Source organism: Crocodylus porosus, unplaced genomic scaffold, assembly GCF_001723895.1.
Source record: "Crocodylus porosus isolate Cpor-Errol unplaced genomic scaffold, CroPor_comp1, whole genome shotgun sequence".
Taxonomy (NCBI): domain Eukaryota; kingdom Metazoa; phylum Chordata; order Crocodylia; family Crocodylidae; genus Crocodylus; species Crocodylus porosus.
In genome coordinates, this window is record NW_017728918.1 from 93,863,973 (window position 1) to 93,883,037 (window position 19,065).

General features: G+C 39.1%; 2 protein-coding genes across 2 annotated transcripts in view; one reads left to right on the forward strand and one right to left on the reverse strand.

Moving 5' to 3' along the window:
- Positions 1 to 1,133: 1,133 nt before the first annotated feature.
- TRAPPC3L (trafficking protein particle complex 3 like) overlaps positions 1,134 to 19,065 on the reverse strand; it is a 26,993-nt gene continuing 9,061 nt past the window's right edge. Inside the window, exons 4-5 of the mRNA XM_019537943.1 lie at positions 3,217 to 3,402; positions 1,134 to 2,053 (exon numbers count right to left, since the gene is read on the reverse strand). Coding sequence (XP_019393488.1) covers positions 1,937 to 2,053; positions 3,217 to 3,402 — 303 coding nt within the window. The 3' untranslated portion in view covers positions 1,134 to 1,936. The remainder of the gene's footprint in view (positions 2,054 to 3,216; positions 3,403 to 19,065) is intronic.
- On the forward strand, positions 4,234 to 11,069 carry FAM26E (family with sequence similarity 26 member E). Its single transcript, XM_019537942.1, has 2 exons — positions 4,234 to 4,934; positions 9,675 to 11,069. The coding sequence occupies exons 1-2, from the start codon at positions 4,395 to 4,397 to the stop codon at positions 10,062 to 10,064; spliced, it is 930 nt and encodes a 309-aa protein (XP_019393487.1). The 5' UTR covers positions 4,234 to 4,394; the 3' UTR covers positions 10,065 to 11,069.

Genomic DNA, 19,065 nt, shown 5'->3' on the forward strand with positions numbered 1-19,065 from the left:
ACTCATGCCAGTGGGTGTGTCTACACATCCATTTGATGTGGGACCAGTTTCCTTGTGAGTAAACAGTCCCAGGCAGGCGTCCACATGTGCAGGAAAGTGGGAGCAGATTTGCTGCCAATGGCAGCAAGCTGTTCCTGCTTCCTGATGCCCTGCAATGGGCCTCTGCTGCCACCAGGGGGAGTTCCAGGCTTTGGCTGAAGCTGCCAGCAGCTGAAAGCCCTTCTGAAAAGGCAGCCCTACTCATTGTTCCCTGGCTAGCCCCTTCCCTGGCTAGGGGCAGCACATGGCAGCTCTCTCCTCTCTGCTGCCTCCGTACCATGGCTGCCCCTGACCCCGCCCCTGCCCCTGCCCTGGGCAGTGATAACCAGGGCCATGGGCTCCTGCTGGCCACTGTGCTGGCTCTGCTGGCTCCCCCACACTGACTACTAGCTGACCCACAACCCTCTGGCCCTTCTGATTCCCCCACATGCAGCAACCACCTGCCAGGCTGCAACACATTGTCCTAGGGCTGCTGCCAAAGCACACCTGCCTCCTGAACTCCATCTGCCTGGCCAGACTACAGCCCTTCTAATTGGGTCCTGGAATAACAGTTATGTTTACGTTACTTAAAACATCTCAGTAAAAACATGCATCAGTAAAAAAGTTTAGCTGTCAGTAAAACTGAAGATTGTCAGTTAAAAAAAAAATCCTTGGGCTGGCAACCCTGGGTTCAGTTGTCTGCTCTTCCAGGACTTCCTGTGTTCCAGTTAGCAAAACATTTAATTTGCTGATGTAAAATATCTATGTATGATTGTGAGGAAAAATATTCACTAATAATAAGGGTCATGTAAGAACCTAGCTAAATAAAGAAGAACTGGTGACACAGTGATGTTTACATATTTTATTATACTTTTCTCAGGTGATGCTCAAATTTAAAGCTACCATGAACTATAATGCACCATAATGTTCAAACCTGCTAATGAGCTATACCATCTCAATAACACTTTCATATTAAAGCTGTGTAAGATGCTGGGCAAGTCTACACATGTGCTTTACTGCATAGTAGACTAATTTATTGCACAGTAAAGCATCATCATCTACATGTGTGCTGCAATTAAGGCACAGTAGATTAATTTATTCTCGCATTGAATAATCCCATCAGACATGGGTAGCATCTGATGGCAGAGTAAATTACTTTGCTTAAATGCATGTGTAGACAGTGATGTTGGGCTTAGTTTCCTCCACCTCAAATTGCACTGGAGTTTATTCAGTCATATTAATTGCATGTTAATTTAATTATTAATTAAATGCATCTGCTAAATCTCAAGCAGCACTAGCACTGCATTATTTAGCAAAAACCTATGGGTCTGCTACATGCAAATGGACAAGCATTGGACTTCACTGTTGTCAGGTTTCCTTACTAAGAATCTGCTCCTACTCCCAATGAAATGTCATCCTGGCCTGAGTTCAGTAGGAGCAAATCTGCAACAAAGCCAGAATTGGAAACTGCACAAAGTATTTACAGCAAATTAATCCTTATTCCTGGAATACATCGTATATTTTTATAACGACTTAATATTTTGAAGTCTTTGAAATATCACTTATGAGCAACCGGTAAAAAGAGTCACATTTATAATGAAGAACAATAGGAGTCCAAGTGGAGATTTGAGGTCTAGAAGAGACTTGTTCCTTAAACAAAATTTCCATTGAAATCACTGGCATTGCTGCCTGGCGATGGAAGGAAAGGATCAAACCTTTTCAGTCATTTATGTTGTATTCTGCAACATGGAGTGTAAAATCTTCTGTACATTTTGATGTTTGCTATTTGCCTGTCTTCAGCTTTCTAAGATGTGAGTGGCTACATCTGAAGGTCACCACTGCCAAGATAAATATTTTCTTCTGAGACCAAGTGGTCTAAATATTAGTTTATGAAAATTTCTTCTTTTATTATCTCCACTTACTTCTTTTTGCACTTTTTGTCTTCCAGCTTCCTTAAAAATGTAATTCCTATTTCTGTCACATCATCACCCTTTAATCTGTCTTGAACAAAAGTAACTTCTGCTGCTAAATTAATCTGGAAAGAAAAAGGCCCAGTCAGTTAATTAAAAAAAAAAGTTTGTTTCTTTTCTCATAATTTTATTTTATTTTTTTTCCCCTTTCTAAGCTTTTATTACAAAGAAATACTATAGAGATATTTGAGGACCGAACATAGTATAAAATCTAAAAATATGTCTCCATATTCGTTAAACTTATTTACATTTTTCACAATCCTAACACTATGTCAATATTTTGATACTAGTACCTAGTGGATGCATCTACACGTTCATTAATTCACAGTGTTTACTGTGCATTTAAAATTTAGTACCTGTATAATCAAGTACTAAATAAATGTGCAGTAACCCGAGTTACTGTGCAGTAGCACTGGCAAACACCTTTTTAGTGATGCTGCTGCACGGTAGCCTAATAATACTGCGCTGTAGCTTATTAGCACTCTTTGTGCTGTGACACACTACTGCACAGTATTATTAGGCTATTGCACATTTAGTGTCTTGTGTAGATGCACCCAATGTCAACATGGTAATTTGGTTTCTGATGAGGATGTGAAACTTAAATTTGATGAGTTTCAGTTTATAATCTTGCATTTTCCCATATAGTCTATAACAGTTATCAATAAGTTAATTACCTTATTAAAAGGTATCTGAATTTGAGATTGATTTACAGCCCAGTGTATGATACTTTATACAATGTTAATTTTGTTGTACAGTAACTAAAATTTAAAAAAAGCAAATTGGAAAAAAATGTGGCCCAAATTCATCTATGATATAGCTGTATCATCTTCAGCAGAGACACAATAGATTTTTAAGGTAATGTAGTGATTTAAGTAACAATTTATCTATGTTATTCCCTTGTTAATGCTTTATATTTAAAAATAAATGCGTAATGCTCTTTGATGCACCATGATGACTTAATCCTATTATTTACAGACACATTCTATTCTCCAGAATAAAATGGGAGTCAACTCCATTCATTTGGATAGTATATTTTCGAAAATACACCTTGTGTCAAATGGGACCAGATTTGGCTTGGTGTATTTGGTGTGAGGGGGTGAGGGAATGGATATTGTTTAGCCTGCTACAGTGTTTAAATGGTAGTAGATGCTATTGTTTATTTAGCTGTTCTATTTTCTGTCTATACATAACAAAGATAGAAAAAAAACTGAATGGCAATTTTTTTTACCATTTCCAAAGCTCCTCTAATAACACCACACAGGAGGTTACAGTAGCAAAGTGAAGACCGCCCTGCTGGAAGTTCCTCAACAAAGTCTACTAAAGGATTCTTGTTCAGAATTAAGGAGAATTTATTCCTTCTTTTATTAATGCAGGTCACGCTAGGAGTAATCCCGAGGTACATCTTGAAGGCAACCTGGAAAAAACAAAAAAATGGGTACATAAACCTCTTACAAATAAAACAGGACAGAATAGTAGTTTTCAACCTTTTTAGACATAAGGCACCCCTATAGAGCATGACTTTAAAAATCTGAGCTCTGAGTTTTTGCTTTTTTTTACTGCAGAAAAATAAAAGAGCCCTTTTTCTGTTGCAAAGAGGCTTTTAGACACCACAGTCCATTGTTCTGCTTATTAAAGAAAATCAGGGCTCATTGAACACCTCAATTTATGCTGTGTCCAGCATAAAATACATACAGCATACAATCTAGGCTTCTCTGGATCCCAAGGTATTGCATTAGAGTGGTATAGATTCCCCCACCACCTTCATTGCTTTTACTCAGTTGTTTTTTGGTATAAAAGCACCACTGTAAACTGAGCACAGTCAATGAACCTGGATTGTCACCACTGGTGAACTTCCAGGTCTGGAGTGTACCTATAAGATTTGGGGGGGCATGGCATGGACAGTGCATGTTAATTCACCTCTTGACCAAATGCGGCACTGATAGAGACAAGCCTTGGAATATAACTCAGGCAAATATATTTCTGCAGTTGCTGAGGATTGTAGCTCAAGAACTGGGGCAAATAAATGTGGGTGTCTGCTGTTTTCTGACTTGAAGCTGTAGTCAAACAATAGGGTTAATAACTGAGACTGACAGCTTATTTGAGAGGGAGGCATTGTTTTCATCACAGCTTATAATGAAGATCACTATAAAAATATAATACTCCTTGTAGCTATCTAGCATCTACTTTGCCAGTGGATACTCTCATCTGGGTGTTATTTCACAAGGAAGGATTTACAGTGACATCATCACTTCATTGAGGCTGCACTAAGCCAGACAGACCAGCAGCATATTTTTCTTCTGAAGAGCTCCTCCCTAAAACAGGGCTACAAATTGCTGCACAACAGACAAAGGCTCATTTCCTTTTTTGTTTTGTTTTAATTTTTTTTATCTTTAGTGGCCAGCAAACATGGATGGTATACAAACAATTCTGAAATTCCTTATTAACCAGAAAACTGCCATTGGCTACAGTTTTATGGCTCTACTGACAGTGGGAAGTGAACGTGCATTTTCTGTTGTTGCTTTCAAGTGCCCCTGCAGCAGTGAAAACTTCACGTATGGCTTGGTATTTCTCTTTGCCCCAGCCTTGGTGTTGCTAGTCATTGGGTATTTCTTGAATAGCAGGACCTGGAAACTCTTCACAGGTTGCTTTTTGAACCCCAGGAAAATATTCCCCAAAGGGAACAGCTGCCGTTTCTTTTATGTCTTTGGACAAATCACCTTACATGCCCTGATAGCCCCAGTGATGTGGCTTTCTGTGGCTTTGCTCAATGGGACTTTTTATGAATGTGCCATGAGTGGCTTACAAAATCCTGGGTACTTAAATGTGCTTTGCAAGAATAAATCTGTCAAGTGCTGGGAAGAGCTGTACAAAGTAGTCTGTGGCAAAACCACCATGTCCTTTGCAGAGAGTGAGGAACTAAAACTGACACTTCAAGCACAGTCTCAGGTAAGGAAAATAGAGTAATAACTTTTTTCTCTGTGATTTGTATTAATTGTCTCATTTATCTGCATAAGATGGTGACTAGAATGCTGGTAGAGCAAAACAAAAGAAAGTGGAATAAGTGAGAGGAAGGCTCTGATCTTCTGACCGATGCTGAGTTGTTGCCTACTTCCACAGCAGTCTCCCTAATGGCAGGGTGAGTAAAACTATCAGATCCTAGGGAGAGAGGGTAATTCTTGTGAGAAGAACAGATTTTGATAGAGAAGACAGAAGTAGTCTTATCCATGTTACACAAACAACTTGTATATTAATACTAAAAGCAAGGTACAATTTTTCCAAACAGGCTGTGTGATCTGCCTAATACCATCTGCCTAATACAAAAACAATTTTTAAGCATCTAATTTCCTGTTCACTGTTTATATCACTGGTCTATTTTTGCATTTCCTTCCTCTCAAGTAATGAAAAATGTCTATTTAGTTTGACTGCTTTCTAAAATGTTTGTATAGTATGAAGGAAACTAGATCTATAATGAAATAACAAAAACCTGCAAAGATATATTATTCACGTCTCACAACCATATTTTACATTTTTGTGTTGCTTAGTGATGTCAGAAAACTGAGAGAAAAGGAATCAAAGTAAACTAAAGAGACAGCAAAGCAGTCCACAGGAAATTGGAGAAAGATGACAGTCAGGATACTGCATGACTCTGCAGTGTCAACAAATGATTATCATGCAGCAACTGTATTTGAGTATAACTGTTTCATGTCCTAGAATCAGGTTGTTGTTTTTTTCAGGTCCTAGTGCACTACATGTTTGGGTTGCATGGGAGTGACTTCTTGTTTAAAAAAATACTTGAGTATTTGTGGGAAATAATAAAAATCAACTGGGCAAACTCAAGTCTAGTAGTGTGTGAGCACATAAATCACAGAAGTGCAGCACTCCTATTGAGAGAAGGAAGCACATGAGGTATGAAAAGGATGGATAATACAGAAAAAAATTAGGTGTGGAATGCTAACAGCTGGTATAAGCCTGCTGAGAAACTAATCAAAATGACACTATTCTTCAATGCCACTCTCTAAAGTTTTCCAGACAAGTCACAAGTCAAAATTTGTTCTTTGATTCTCTTACTTCTATAAGGAAACTCTGTAGTAGATAACAGATGTTACGTGTTAATTTTTGAATACCAATGCAGAAGTTCATACATGACAAGCTATAGTCCTTCCTATCAGCTCTATTAGTGCTGTGCAGAGGACAAACATTCAATTCCACAAGTTACTGTGTATGTGAAATTTAGGTTCTTTCCACTATGAAATGAAAGCAAAGCACTTCTGCAAAGAGAAATTGTGTCAGCTGAGTCATTTGGTTGCATATAGCTGGTTAGAACACTGGCTTGGTAAGTAGAGGAACCACGTTCAAATCCTGCTTTGCTTAAATCAGAGTTCAGTTTTTCATCCCAAATCAAAGCAAATAAGGTCGAGCAGGGTCTGAACCCACAGCAGTCAATATCGTAAACACCAAAGTAAATCTCTTTCTCAGAACATGCCTGACAAACTGTTGCAACTGACAGGTTACTGTAAAACATTTGCTTCAAAAACTAGGTCTGTAAAGTGAAATGTTTCTGAAATGTTCTGACCAGTTCTATGGCAAGGGTCAGAAATTACACAAAAACCAGTATAAATAATTGGAAATCAGTTCTAATTTGTAACAGAACAGTTACAAATTCAGTGCACGTAAACCACTTTCAAAATAGCCGAAACTGGTTTAAAATAAACCTGGATGGATGTAATATCAGACTTAATTGATTTAGGTTAAAATGGTTTATTAAACTTCTGTCCCAGATCTCCTCCAGATTCAAGTTAACTCACCGTCCCTCAGCATCCCAGAATGCTTTGCAGGGTGGGCGGGCTAGCCTTGGACCAATCTGTCTGCTCCAGCAGAGCAGGAGGCATGCCCTACTGCCCCCTGGCTTCTGACCTGGGCCACTGCAAGCATGTGGCTGCATTTCTGGAACGAAAAGCGAATGTCTGTTCACTTGCTTATGGTTCAATCTGTGCAGCTTAGACCAGCCTGTGAAGATTGAACTGATTCAGCTTTGGGCCTTTTGAGCATCAATACAGAACTGGGTTTCATTCTGGTCTCTGGTCCAAATGTCTTCAAGGAACTGTGTGATAGCACTTCCGCCACCACCCTAACACAAGGACTAGAAGTGCTGGAGGTAATAAAAAGATCTGGTCAGGAATTTTTTGAGAGACCATTGATTCATAAAAACCAGAAAAGTTTTGTGGGAATAGACCACCTGAGATCTACTGATTTGAATCTTCTGATTCAAAACATTTGGGGGAAAAAAATCCACTTAATTGCTTTTCATTTTACTTTTAAATTGTAGTTAAATTATAATAAAACATTAAACATTGAGTTCTGACAACAATTAAAAGTTGTCAGAATTAAATTATTCAATTGGCCTGGTGCACAATTTTTTTCTGGGTGACTACTGTGTGACAGTATTTTGCAATTTCAACATTTTCATCTCAATTTAGGATAGGTGACGTTTTCAGGGAATTGGAAAATTATTTCCTACCCACCTCTGATGATATACTTCTCTTTGGTGTAATAATATGTAGTCAGAAATTTCAAATATATTGCACTGTTCCTTCATATTTTTATGAAAAAATATCCTCAGCTTAAGCTTTGACAAGTCTCTCTAACCTATTGAAAGAGATGGTTGGATAGAAATAAGACTGCAGGGGTCACTTCATTTGCAAACAAATAATGCTTTGCTTCCTCATTTTGATTTAAAATTTCAACTCATATGTTAAATTATGCAAAGGGGGCAGAATGTTTTGCATTTAGTTCATGACTCTGCCACTGATGGCACATCCATATGTGCTTAGATGGTTGGTTTCCCAGGGCCAAGTAGCAGTGGCACACCTTATGCTACAACTACTTGTCCCCGGGGAATGGCTGTGCCATGCACAATTTGGTATTTGGCAAGTTACCCTGGTAGGTGGGGTAGGGGAGGCTGGGGCCAGCACAGTGCTACCCCCAGTAGCCTTAGCTGGGGTCCTGGGAGCCTCCTGGGGCCGCAGCCACAGTGATTCTGCCATGCAGAGCCTGGCCGGCAGCTGCAGCACAGCTCCAAGTGTCCCAGCTCTGCTTTTCAGCAGCGCCTGCTGTCTGAGTGTGCACTGTGCCATTTTCTTTTTCCTGCAGTTTTCTTTGACCCCTGGATACCCGCAGAAAAAATAAACCAGTGCAGTGCATGCTTGGGCAGCATGCTCTTGTAGTGTGGTGAACACCAGACTTTGCAGAATGGGGCACTGCAAACGTGTTTCCGGTGCCACTTACTGCACAACCACGCTTATCTGGACATGCCCTGATTTCCCATGTGACCTTTGACAACCCACATAATCTCTTCATGCCTGGGTTTTCCTCCTTTAAAATGAGGTAATATAATTTATAATTGCTCTTTGCCTGCTTTGTCTATTTCAATTATAACCTTTGCTTTATAGATGGTACCAAACACTTTATCTCCGAAAGCATTTTTGTGCATTACTGTAATAACAATAACAAATCAATCCATCTACAACATCTAAAACAAAATACAATCTATAAGGAATTCAAACTTCTTGATCTCCACATACTGCATATTCTTTGTTTGTTTGAACTTCCATTAACTTCAGTAGGACTTGGGGTACCATATGAATGAAAAAAGATATACTTTATTGATCTGTGTTTTGGATAAAAGAAGTTCACAGTGTGCTGTAAACAGATGTTGCACTTTTCTGGGAGAAAGCCTTTTATGCCAGAGTCCTAAAGGTGTTCACACCCTTGTCCTGCTTCCAGTACATGTGACATATACCAGATAAAATGTGCTAACAGTTTTTCCTGGGTGATTTAACTGCAATCCATTCTAGAAACACCTGTCAAGCTGTGCGCTGTCCGTGGCCACCTACTAGCAGAGGAGCAGCAATACAGCTTGGAAAGTCTACCTCTGTAAAAGGCTGTGCTGCTCCCATTTTGATCTGAGTCATGACCTGGGACAATCAGAGCCACTTTAAATTAAACACATTTTTACAGCTACATGGTGGCTGAGTCAAAAATACTAGTGTTTTTCTAACTATTAGGCATGTAATATTAGGCTAGTGTTTTTCTAACTATTAGGCATGTAAGTGAACATAGGTGCCTGACTGCAATTCTATTCTACTCTGCTGCTCGAGTCCCTTGAAGACAGTTAATGCAAAAACGTATGTGCATTTCCTTCCTCCTCCTCATTACTTTTTTGTCACGCAGTCTTACAGCTGAGATGCCTGCATGCTACATAAGTAGATACCGTAATGGATTTTCAAGACTTGAACAGCGGGGGTTAGAATCAAACTTAGGTATCCAAGTCCACTTATATGCCCAATAAAGCCAAAGGTAGAGCAGGGTGGCATTTTAAAGGATTCCTTCATTATGGTGTTCCAGTGCTAACCCTGGAAGGCATCAGGGCTCCCTGTTGTACCCTAATGTGAAGCTAGAATGGTGGCCACTACAGAATAGTCATAGCTATGCTTCTCTGAAAGACTTTGAGCTGTGTCTGGTCACCAACTGGTGTTGTTATGCAAGTGTCCTGCCTGGTTTAGCCTAAAGTATTAAATTTTTCTGGGTGCTGCTATTTCTCTTGTCCATAAGCACAACAGTCGGACATTCCTAATCTAAGTGAAATTTTGATTTTTCAACTTGGAACCTATTTCTTTTCTTTTCCAGATTCTGGGGTGGTTTGTGATAGTCGCCACGGCTCTTTTATCTCTATTAACTACATGCTGTGCCAGTTGCCAGTCCAAAATCAGCCACCTCCAAATGAAGTTCTGGAGGATCTACATAGAGAAGGAGAAAGAGCAATTGGATCATATTTTTCAGCTCTATGCCACCAAGCTCAGTGAACGAAACCTGAAGAGTTTTTTTGAGACCAAAGAACCAGAAGCTTTTCCCATGCCAACGTTTCAGGCATGGGAAGATGCTTCTCAGCTCTATTCTTTTAACAGTAGTGAGCAGCATTACAGCACCATTCATAGACTGGTTGAAGATGGCCAAAAAGATATAAGAGAGGAAAGAGAGACCATGCTTGATTTTGTAGATGGACGAGAAATCCCATAGTTGATGGCTGTTTTCAGCTTTTTTAATAGCTTGCCAACATTGCATATTTTTATTTGTTTTAATACTTCTATTTTGTTAATATTGGGATCTATTCCTCTACAGTTATTTTCTTTTTCCCCAGTTCCTCTTCCTAATTATATGCCGGTTTAAGAAATACAGACAAATTTAAGTTCTGTGTTTCAGAGTCCTAATACAAAACTCACTGGTGTCAGTGACAATAATTCCATTAACTTTAATGGGTTTTTCATCAGGCACTAAAAATATAAAGGACTCAGCATAGATTTCCATGAGCTAGCTTGTGCAACAGACAAATGGGACAATTTTCTGTGTAAAATATATAGCATATAGGTATCACACAAACAAAGGGATTATTGTAAGCTCATATATTTTAATAATATGTTATTGTTATAACATGTATTTTAATAGTGCATTATTTCCCACTGGAAATCTGGGAAGCTTCCCTTGCTATGGCATGAGGGTTCCCATTTATAGCCATGTCTGATTCTCAGTTGCTAGGAATTAAATCTGTTGCTGCTCTAAGACTGCAAGATGTGGTTTGTCTGGGATTTCAGCCAGCATACGACCAACAGTCTGAAAGGAAATACCATATTTTGAGAGAAAAAAGGAAATGCTTTTGTATTGGGGTAATTTGTTTAAGTTATACTAGTGTCTAGCAAGCAGCTCACAATTTTTAGAATCAGCTTGGGCAGAGATGAATTTGCAGGCAGAGTGCAGGTGACATGACCATAGAACCAAGGTCTGTGAAAAATGTATTTTATCACATGACCCCGTAGTTTATCACAAGCCTATGAGATTCATCCCATGCATGCTGCCACAAAGTTTTATAGCTCCAGGTTAAGACATTAAAAAATGGTAAAGGCAGCTACTAAGCTCCTTTGGGGTAAATCCTTTGGGTAACTGGCAGACTTCTCCATAGCTTTTTACCATGAATCTGCCTGACTGTATATCTACACAGTTCATTAAATCAGATTATTTTAACAATGAGCTAATGTTGTATATCCTTTTAATCTATTTACAGCAAATGTATTCACTGTGCTCACTGCAAAAAGATGCCTATTATTTGTTTGTTTTATTTCCTCTGCTATTATATCCAGGAGTGTATACATGCATGAGATCTATTTGGGATCCATTTAGGATTTTTATTTATAATTGTGGAATAGAAATTAGAAAATTAGAATACTTGTTGGGTTAATAATCTTTCACATAAGTTTTTCAATTTTGAGGCAGAACTGAAATTGATTATCCTCATCTTGTGTGAAGACCCATTATATGCCCGTCCTTTATTGGCAATATTCACTGGCACCACCAATAGTGGGAAAAGCTAAGGATGCCCCATCACTCAGGAAGCAAAGCCACATGCCCAAGCACACTAGACACTCAGCTGAAGTAGAGCTGGCATTCACATTTAGGCCTTATTCCTTCATTGTCCAGAACTAAATTCTATGGGCATAAAGAATGTTTTTAAAGGGATGCACTTTTCAATGAATTACAGTGTAAAGAATATAGTCCTAGCAAAATATGCAAAACAATTACTGTACGTCATGGTCTTTTAGCCTTTCTCAGGTGTAGAGTCAAATGAATACTGCAGAAAATTATGAAAGAAGAAATGTTCATTCATACAACAACTACAAATTCATTTTGATACTTATGTTTTATTTACTTTCCATAAACATTCATGCAATCATGTTTACTGGCCAAAATACTCATTGAAAGAGAAATTTTGAGACACCTGTATGGAAGCATATGCCAAAAGTATACCTATTTTTCAGGGTATTTTTAATAGAAATAGGAAAGGGTTAGTGCTGTTGTACAAGACATTGTAAGACCCCATTTGTGTGCTTGCCATCTATGTACTAGAAAAGGAGGAAGTTAAACTGCAACACGTGAAAGAAAGGATTATTAGGATGAATACAGGAAACTATATTCTGAGAGGAGACTATTAGAGCCTGAGCTGTTTAGCTTAGTAAAACAAAGTTTCAGAAGGATATGATTACTCTTTATAGATACACTTGAGTTTTTTTCCCTCTCTCTCTGTCTTTGTGTGGGTTTTTTCATTTTCATTTTTTGGTGAATAATTCCTGATGAAGAAAAAGAGTTATACATTCATTTAATGAATTATTTGCTGAAAACAGTTGACTTAGTTCTATTCAATCTTCCCTCAAGGAAAACACCCATTTTTACTGATGGGAGCTTTGTATTAGTAAATACAACAGGCCACAGACCTAATGGTCATAGTCAGATTAGAAACCCAAGGTGAAACAAATCTTTGTTCAAATTTCAGCAGCTTTTGTTTTCTGGATGTTCTGTAAGCTGAGTACTGAATAATCCATACTCCCCCCATATACATGCACAATGTGGAATAAGACAGATATGCAGTTATGCACTAAAGAAATCAGTACTGGCCCTCATTCAAGTATCCTTATTCCAAATGGCTTCATAGATTCACAGAATTTAAGGCTAAAAGAGACCAGGCCAGACTTTATACAAAAGATGATCACTTCCATCAGTGCCCCTGCCAGGCACTCTTTCAAATTGCAGATATATAGATGCCTGCTCTCAGAAGAGGATTCTAGGCTTTGGATCCCAGCTGGATGAAGGCACCTCCATGGAGATCTGACTCAGGGACCTAAGCTCTGCAGGTGGATAGGCATGTATTACTTATGTACATTGTTTCCTGTTGCCTACAGCAAGCTCTCTTTTTGGGATCCCATTCTCAGATGCACTCCTTAGGAAGCCAAAGTACCCTACATGGGGTTCCAGATTCCATGTTAGGGGCCAGATGCCTAAAAATCAGGCATTGAGGTGCTTAATTTGTCAGTGCCTACATCCCTTATTAGTTGTAGTCCAAGGATCTGTATAGCTTTTCCTATACTTTTCTTCCAAAGCATCTTCAGTTTAATTTAAATTGTCATATGGATGTTTGGAACCTTTTATAGAAAATCAGTTGAGTGCCTCTCAGTTTGACCTTATGTTTTCAATTAAAATTTATCTGGCATGCATCCTGTAAACATTCCTTCCAACAGATACCACAGACTCTGCTTTTATTAATGTTGTCTCTAAGCTAAATTTTTCAGTTGCAATATTTTGCAACTGTGTGGGTGAGGCCTCAAATGGAGGATGGGGTCCAGTTTGGGGCACTGTACTGAAAAATGCACACAAAAAAAATTGGAAAGAGTTCAGAGGAAAGCAACAAGGTTGTCTGAAAACATGTCCCACGAGAAAACTAAAGGTAGCCTGCACTGCACAATGCAATGATGTGAAGAGATACCAACTTACTCTGAATGAGCTAGTTCAAATTGTGGAAATTGTACAGCTGCAACAACATGACGTTTCTATATTTCATTATGTCTAATTACCCTGGGAAAAGTACTGCACCAATACAGCTATACTGCTTCTAGTACCTAAGCTGGCTCAAATAGAGGTAGCTCAAATATCTGCACACTATACTGTTAAGTTATATAGACATACCTTGAGAAAGGATATTGGTAACCGTCTTCCAACATGTAAATGATTGTTATAAAAGGGGATAGTAATCAGATGTGTAACTAGCAATTTCAGTTCCCTGGGCAGAGATGTGCCAAAGAGCTGGCAGGGAGGAGATTCTGAATACCGGAGAATAAGGATGTGGAGCATCCTGGGATGCTGTTCTGAAACAGTGGCCAGGGCTTGATCACCCTGCCCTAGATCACTGATAGTGATTTTTTTTTTTCCTGGACTCAGTGGGGATAACTTGCTTAATTCATAGCAGAGATGATTTAGATTAAATGTTAGGAAAATCTTAATTAAAAGGATAGCTAAGCATGGGAGCCACTTTCTCAGTAGGTCCTGGGATATCTTTCAATGGAGTTTTTAAGAACCAGCAAGACAAACATCTTTCAGGTACAGTCTATGGCAAAGGTACCAAACCCATCTGGCCCTGCAGGCTGGAGAAGTTGTGAAGGGCCAGTTCTGGTGCATGAAGCCAGTGCGTGGGCTGGATCCATAGGCACAGAGCTGTGTCATCTAGCCTGTGGGGCTCACAATTTGGTGATGGCAGTGTTAGTTGCCACAGTTTCTGGAGCCATGGTCATTGCCACTCCTCCCAAAACCAAATTTCCAACTAGTGGGCCGTCCCATGGGCCAGAAGACGTAGTTCTACAGGTCAGATTTGCTCTAGCATCTGATGAAGCAAGTTGTCACCTAAGAAGGCCTTTCTGAATGAGTTAGTGTATGGTGCCACCTGCCATGTGAGTTATAATTCACAGTTTATCCTCGTATCAATCCCTATGGGCTGATGCCCCCATAAAACTATGTCTACCACAATGCATTGTGGTCATAGGACTCCCATGATGTACTTTAGTGGTTCAAGCAAAGCACAAGAGATCACTGTCCATTGTGAAAGATAGACTACCTGGGGAACTTAGCCCAGTAGGACGTGGGTCATAAGGCAAACAAATTACAGCTCCCATTAGGTCTTGTTCTAGCTCAAGTGAATGCAGAAATTGTTGATGCTGACCATATTCAAAACCAGAATAAAACTTTGATCTTACAATTTTTCTTATGGAAAATTTAGAATCTGCATTAATCATAATTTTCAAAAGAAGACAAAAAATTAAAAAGAATTTCCACCTAAGACTCCTACTACTTGCTGCATCCCTTAGTTTTCTAATAAATTCTTTCTCTCTAATAAGAACATCTTTTTCTCATTTAGATATGAGAATTTTACTATGCCCACCCTGCATTATCAAGATTTCTGTTACTGAGGAAAATAAGTAGTTAAGTGTGCTAAGTGCTCATATGCTTTCCATTTAGTTTCAGCTGTGCTTCACATTAGACTATTAGGTCTATTGCTTTCCAAAGTCTATTGTTAAAATTTCCTGTGCAAGGCAGAACTCACATGGAAACTATGCAAAACCATGACAGTTAATAGTTCAAAGGAGTACAAATTCATTTAAGGTAAAACTGCAAGAATTAAAACTGGAAATTGGAAGGGTCTAACCCTTCAGGATAACTATATTGGATGTTAAGCTGTGAATAAGAAAATATATTTAAAGAAATTCAAACAACAGCTAAGAAATGGACTTTATTGTCATTGCAAATTATGACTGGCCACACAGTTCTTGAACCTTTCTAATCTAGCTCCTCTGAGGGTAAAATGAGGTCACCTGAGGAAAGAGGAATAGCTCTTTATCCAGACCTCCTTCATGAGGAGCAGGTTTTGGCACCTATACCTAAAGGGAAGTAAACTGAATGGAGTGTTTTGAAAAGCTGGTCCTTAACCTCTTTATCCTATCCCCATATATCTGAAACAGGTAGGTAACGCCAGTATCTACTGAGGCACTTATATGCCCCCCTCTTGCTGTAGCACCTGCCAAATATTGATGGATTTAACAGTGCTGTTCCCATGAAGGAACATATATTATTATCTTTCTTGTGTGGAAGCCAACCGAAGGCCAATAAATGTCATACAGCAAAACTAAATTAATTAGCATTTATAAGGTGCTTGGAAACAACTGTACTGAGTATCTTAGACATGTACACAGATAAAATACTAATAGGGCCACTAGTTTTCTTTGATATTTAACAGCATTCCCATTATAAGTCAACTAGCAATTTTTTTCCTAGCACCACACAATGCTTTGCACATATAAGTGATGGATCCAAATTAAAGAATGGATGAGATAAAACACCCAGACATAGAAATCAGAATTTTGATCGGATAATACAATTCTCAGTACCCCAAAATTAAACTGCTAAGAAGTATCTTTCCTATTCCACTAGCAACCATGCTGGCCAAAAATAGCATTTTTTCCTAGCATAGTTTTATTCTTCTAGAGCACTTTTCCATAAACACTGTTTAGATATAATGTGATACTCTAAAGGCCTTGGCAAGTCACCACTGATTTCATAGATTTACAGAGGTCTCATTTCTGCTTGCAGTACAGCACTTTACTTTTCAATTTACTGCCCACTACTAAGCACAGCAACCTTTCATGTACACTTTTGCCATTCCCCTGGGGTCTGAAAGGAATATTTTCCAAGCATTGATAGGCTTACAGAAGGCTACCACTGGGATTTCAAGTGTTTATCTTTCAGCATAGGACTTTTGGTAGAAGAACTGATCACAGTTCCATCCACTCCCTCTTTCAACTTGCAATTTAGGGGTCACATCAAGAGGAGGAAGGAAGGTGGCCAGAATGGCTAGCGATCCCTGAGTTAGCAAAATAATCTCTGCTTTTCAAGGGGCCGGTAAGAGCGTTGGTCTGTGCTGAAACTAAAATTAGATGGAGTTTTTTAGAATTGGTTTGCATGTGGCCCATGACACTGGAAATTTTAGTGGATTGGTGATCTTGGAGAATATAGAACAAAATCTCCCATGGAGAGCTTGCTGCATTTTAGAATGAGTCCTAATTAATCCGTAGACTAAAATTCTAAGCCTCATCTAAACCTAATGTGGACCTGGATCCAGACTTGAACATTGCCTCCTCAGCTCATCCCTGTTTCTAATATGTTTCTACAGCTGTTTCCCCACTCTCTTTCTGACCAGTCAGTGAATGGAACATCCATTGGATTTTTAGAAAAGTGAGTGGTTTTAATCAGGGTTATTACCTCTTTTTTCCCTATTCCACAGCAAGTCACAGGACCTGCTATGTGGGAATTTACTTAACAGTATGGGAACAAATTGAAGAAGTGTTTACTGTGGCTGATCATTGCTTTATTTTGGTCCCACTGCATTAGTGTATAAATTCTCAGAACCTGAGTTTCTGAATGACTAGACTGGTTTCATGGCAATGTTACACATAACTTCTGCAATTGAACAAGTGTTCTGGTTTCCAAAGGACTGCAGAATCAGAATCATAGAGTTACAAAATGTTTTCTCAATACAGCTGCTCACTTTAACCCACAGGACAAGAGAATCACACCTGAAAACGGTGATAAGTGAACAATGTTGAAGAGATCCAAAAACATCAGTCTTCCACCCCATTACATTTTTGCCCATGATTTAAGCATCATAATCATTACCCTAATTTAGTTTTATGACCAATGAGGTTAAAAAGGGAAATTAAGGGCATTTATAGATGTGCTCCAGGAGGCAGCGAGGTGGGTACTTTAATTAGCAAGCTGCGCTAATTAAAAGGGTCCAAGTGTCATGTGTGTCAGCGTCCCCATGATGAAAAACTGGTGGCAGGGTGTTTTGAACTAAAGTTCGTTCAACAAGCTTTAGTTCAAAGCACCCTGCTGCCATTTTCCAGTGTGGGGATGCTGATACATGTAATGCTGCAGTGGGTTAATTTCTGCACACCAGCAGACTTAATTAATCAAGTCCGCTCCAATGTGCTGGATTTACAGTGCATCGGAGCAGCCTCTCTGTATGTGTGTAAGTGCCCAAAGTATTTAATAATCTGCCAAGTACCAGTCAGTCTGATAACCAGATGAGAAATTAACTTACATAAATTGGTAATGCCAGAAGCTTAAACCTGCCTGTGTTTATCTTAAATTATTTCCTTTATTGCCATTTATTTTTTCACATGCATTATGCAAAAATCCTTAGTTCTGTTTCTCTGAAGAATTCCCAGTTTAGGAAATTTGATGGTTAAATTTCAAAAGCTAAATTGTTTTGTCAAAGATTCAGAAATAGCTTCCAGCTACTGAATCATATTGTTGTTCCATAAAGGCAATAGAACTATGGATGCTTTCACTAAAAGACTCTTTCTAGCTTGCTGAAAATAGTAACAAGAGGAAAATGGCGGTGGGGGGGTAGTCTTGTTCCCAAAGGTAGCCTTTCTCTGCTATTATTTGTGTTCAATCAACTGCACTGCAGAACAAAACAAGGAGAGAATAAGTTAGGCCCTTTTAAATAGTGAGGACTGTTGAGAACTTCAAACATCTAGCACAACTAGAAAAATCATCTAATGTCTAGTACTAACATGTGAAAACAATGGAAAGTACATCTATATAAACACACAAAAGAAGAGAGGAAAAACAAGGGAAAAATATGATGCATCAGCCTGGCCTTATTCCTTAAAAGAAAGAAGCCATTTTGAATACAATAATTGCAACGCTAGTTATTGGTGGACATTATTCTGTCTTGCATTCAATAGCTATTGTCATTTCAGAAAATTTCTCTGCTTTAGCTTGGCTTTTCTGGGAGTTCCTACACACTTCGTTCTGAGTTTTGAATATATTCTGAACAGTGAGATCTAGACACAGATATGAAAGACTTCACAACTCTCCTCCCTTCATTGCTGACCACTGGTAGCGTCTTCATGAAACATAGGGTTTGTGCTTACTAACATTACAGGGAGGGCTCTGGTTGCTGCACCAAGAACCTGGCCTGCAGTTGCACCAGTGGATCACAGTGTGTGCATAGAATAAGTGACGATGGAGGCAATTCATTTCTCAAAAAGCCAGCACAAAATTTCTGGACCTGTTCAAATTTAAAAGTGAATTTACAGCTTTACACCACAAGCTTAGGAAAGTCTGGAATTTATTTATTTGGCATATTCATGAGGAGGGCCATGTCAGCCTGAAGTCAGGCAGAAGGCATATCACTACCCTGCCTTCTATTTGAAATATTGTAATGAACGAGCTCTTACTACCCAATGCACATTTATGTTACCTTTTCCTTTCCTAGGTGGTTAGATAATGAGATACATTTAGGGTGCATCTACATGAGATGTTTACTGTAAAGTAGACTAATTAGCTGTGCAGTAAATATTTCAGCATCTACATGTGTGCCCCTATTAGGTTAGAGTAAACTAGTTTACTCCTCAGCAATATTTACAAGTACTATCCTGCTGCAGAGTAAAAAATGCTGCAGTAGTGCACATTTAGATGCTGCCACAGCTGGCTGGGGCACAAGGGTGCTTCAATACAGCAGCTGCCTGCTGGCTAGCCCCACACCAAAGCACCATCACACCCCAGCCAGTCCCTCCACGGCATGTTGAGCTGAGGGCGGGGGGGTGGGGGAGGAACAGCCCTGGGCTGTTAGGCTGATGCC